The following is a 3580-nucleotide window of genomic DNA, read 5'->3' as shown; positions in this document are numbered from 1 at the left end:
TATATATTCATAACCAGTTATGGATATATACTCAATCATATGACTGGTTTTGTAACCATTTTTACATAACTGATTATGGTTTGGTTATAATAATCACTTGATATATTAATTTTTTTTACCATAGTATTTGCATGAAATATTCACGGGCTTTATCGGTAACTAATTTACTTTCAAGGAAACTTGGCTGCTAACCAATCAGATTTTACCTCCACAAGACTCGAACCCAAGACCTTACTTAAGGGGATTGATTCCAGTACTAGTCAAACCAATGGCTTGTTGGTTGACATATTGGTTATTTCATTGTTTAGGTTAGGATATTAAAATAACCTAACCATGCATGAGTAGTCGTAGAGCCGAAGTCCTTGAGGAAATGATACTTAAATTATCTACTTACATGATTATGTATGCTTGCCTAAAATAATCCTACAATAAACTATACCAACTAAGTAGCATAATATTCAATAAGGTTATCGTGTTTTTTTTGCTAAAAAAATCAAATTTCAAAATTTGGTTTTTGTTTTTAAATTTTAATTAACTCTAATAGTTTGCTTATATGTATATATATATATAGAGAGAGAGAGAGAGAGAGAGAGAGAGACTCCTATGAGAACAATCCTTATGTGAGAACATGAAGACAACTAACAATAATCATCAGATCAAGTTTTAAAATAATAAATAGTTGATATTAAAATATTTAAAATTTCAAATTAAAATCCATTATATATTATCAAATCTCTTAAAGTTAGCCAAACAACAAAAAAATCTAAATTATCACTTCCTAAAATATCTTAATTAACCCATCACCATCATGATTATTGCTACCACCACCCTGCCCACCGCTGCAGCCACCACCATAATTATCACCACCATCACCACTGTCATTAACCACCACCACCACCACCTTTATTGTCGTGACCTTTGTTGTCATCGCTGCCACCACCATGATTGTCACCGTCACCACCATTACCATCATCAATTGCCACCACATTCGCTGCCAAAATTGTTGTCATTGGTGGTGGTGGCGGCAATGATGATGACAATCATGGCAGTGGAGGTTAACCATAATTGAGATCTTATAGGACATGATTTGTTTAGTGAATCTTTTAGAGATATAATGGTTATATTTGTGTTCATTTGGGGTGGTTGTGAGTTTTTAGTTTTGGGTTTCAAATGAAATTTTAAAACAAAATGTGTTCAGCAAAATTTGAGAAATTTTTTTGGTTTTTAAATCATTTTCAAAACACTTTTACACTCATTTTCAAAATGAAGAGAAAAAGGTTTGTGAATTTGGTTTCTAGTTTAAAAAACACACATTTTCGACATTTAACAATGACACTTTTTGTTACCACCACTGCAACCACCATCACCACTACCACCACATCGTCACTGCCACCACCACACCACTATCACCACCACCATCGTCACTGCCATAATCGAGATCTTAATTTAAATTTTTAAATATTTGAATCTCAAGTGTCTATTATTTTTAATCATAATCTAATGATTGTTATTAATTGTTCTTATGTTCCCATCTAAGTGTTCTCACAAGATTCGTACTATATATATATATATATATATATATATGAATTACTTCCTAAACTTTTAATTATGTACTTATCTAGGAACTAATTCAAAGCAATAACTATTATTACTTGTCATTAATGAGAAAGAAATAATGTAATAATTAAAGCTATAGATGGACAGATAAAATAAAACATTATTAATGTCTCCTTTCATTAAAAAATATGTGTTGTACTAGGTTTTTTTACACATAGTTAACAAATAGATAAAGGAGAGTAATAATTTTATAAAACTAATCTTATCATTAAAATTACATTGAAAACTTAAAGAGATGCTTATTAGGAGTACTAAAGGAAAAAATAATTAATATTACATTGAAAAGATAGCATAACACATATTTTAGGACAAATTATTTTTCCAACGCAACACTTTTCTTCGTGACAAGGCAATATATATTATTAAATTTGTACGTTATCCGTTTAAATGGACATATTAAATAAATAAATAAATAGTATTAATTTTAATTTTAATGTGAAAATTTAATTTACATTATCTTCCACATATGCTAAGTCATTTAATTATTTATTGTAAAATCCCTCTAATTATTTATTGTACATTAAATTAGTTACCTTTTTATGTTAATACACCTCAGATGACCAAATATATCTAACAAATGTCACTAGCAATACTTATCCTAAACTAATTCTATAGTTACATCTTAAAGAGAATTATATAAACAACACATTGAACATGAGAAAGACACATAAAAGTAACACTTTCAGAAATTCCTCCTTGCTTATTTCTTGTTCTTTTCTTGCACTGACATGGCTAGAAAGAAGGTCAATCTTACATACATAAGCAATCCCGTGAAGAGGAAGGCAGTGTTCAACCAAAGGAAAAATGGTTTAGGGATTCTTTCTCTTTATTTTGTTTTTAACTATGCTTTATTAACTTTGTGACATGCATATTTATCATTTAATAAAACTTCAATTTCTAACCATTTCTCACTTTGATCATTTATCCTTATGGATTTCTATGTTTCTCAACAGGTTTGCTAAAAAAGGTTGATGAAATCACTACGCTTTGTGACATTCATGCCTGTGCTATCATTTATACTCCAGATAAACCAGAGCCTGAGGTTTGGCCTTCTGACCAGGGAGTGGAAGATGTAATTTTTAGATTTAGGGGAGTTTCTGAATTGGCACGAAGCAAAAGAATGTTTTGTCAAGAGAAATTTTTGAAAAGAAACATAATCAAAGCCTGGGGGCAACTAAAGAAACTAAGGAATGAAAATAGGAAGAAGGAGATTGGCCTTTTCATGTGTCAATACTTTTTAGGTGGCAACCACCTTGACAATGCTAACATTATTGATTTGAATGATATTAGATTCTTGGTTGATAAAAAATTGGAGGAGATTACAAAGAAAATCGAAATGCTCCATGTCCAAGAGGTGACATCAGCTACTGAAAATAGAGGAGAAACCATGATTGAAGAAAAGCAAGCACTCATGACCAATGTGGATGCCATGCCAAATCTGAATTGGTCTAATGACAACATCAATGCTAGTGGTGGGGATAGTATGTTAACATTGGAAGATATTAATGTTCAGAGCGGTTGGCTTAACCAATTCATCCTTTCAAAAAGGTGATGTTTAGCTTGTTCGCATGATTTCAAGGGTCTCTCTTTCTGGAACTTTTCCATGATTGATTATCATGTTTTTTTGTCTTTGAACATGTCCATGCTTAGACACAAGAATAATAATGAATAAAATTGAAACTTTGTGGCTATATTTTAAAAATTCTACTATTTTCAATTGTGCAATATTTCAATAGTATACATTATCATACCTTGAATGAATTAACATGCACATCTAAAGTTTTTAAAGAAGCCATTGATATTTTCAATTAGAAATTTCAATATAGATAATTTTGCCTATATATATGTAGCTGGTTTAAACCTCAGTTTTTATTCTAGACAATTTGAATTATACCAGTTATTTTATCTGTTTATCCCTTAAATTGTTTTAAATTTCCAATCTTTTCCTTACCCATCTTATGGG

General features: G+C 30.4%; 1 protein-coding gene across 1 annotated transcript; it reads left to right on the top strand.

Moving 5' to 3' along the window:
- Positions 1-2345: 2345 nt before the first annotated feature.
- LOC114405036 (agamous-like MADS-box protein AGL80) lies at positions 2346-3169 on the top strand. The gene is made up of 2 exons (XM_028367731.1): positions 2346-2424; positions 2571-3169. The coding sequence occupies exons 1-2, from the start codon at positions 2346-2348 to the stop codon at positions 3167-3169; spliced, it is 678 nt and encodes a 225-aa protein (XP_028223532.1).
- Positions 3170-3580: the final 411 nt, after the last annotated feature.

This window comes from Glycine soja, chromosome 3, assembly GCF_004193775.1.
Source record: "Glycine soja cultivar W05 chromosome 3, ASM419377v2, whole genome shotgun sequence".
Lineage (NCBI taxonomy): Eukaryota > Viridiplantae > Streptophyta > Magnoliopsida > Fabales > Fabaceae > Glycine > Glycine soja.
This window is presented reverse-complemented; position numbering and strand designations above follow the sequence as displayed.

Coding starts and splice junctions, on each gene's coding strand:
- LOC114405036 (XM_028367731.1), top strand. CDS start 2,346: ATGGCTAGAAAGAAGGTCAATCTTACATACATAAGCAATCCCGTGAAG. Junction 2,425..2,570: donor GTTCAACCAAAGGAAAAATG/GTTTAGGGATTC, acceptor GTTTCTCAACAG/GTTTGCTAAAAAAGGTTGAT.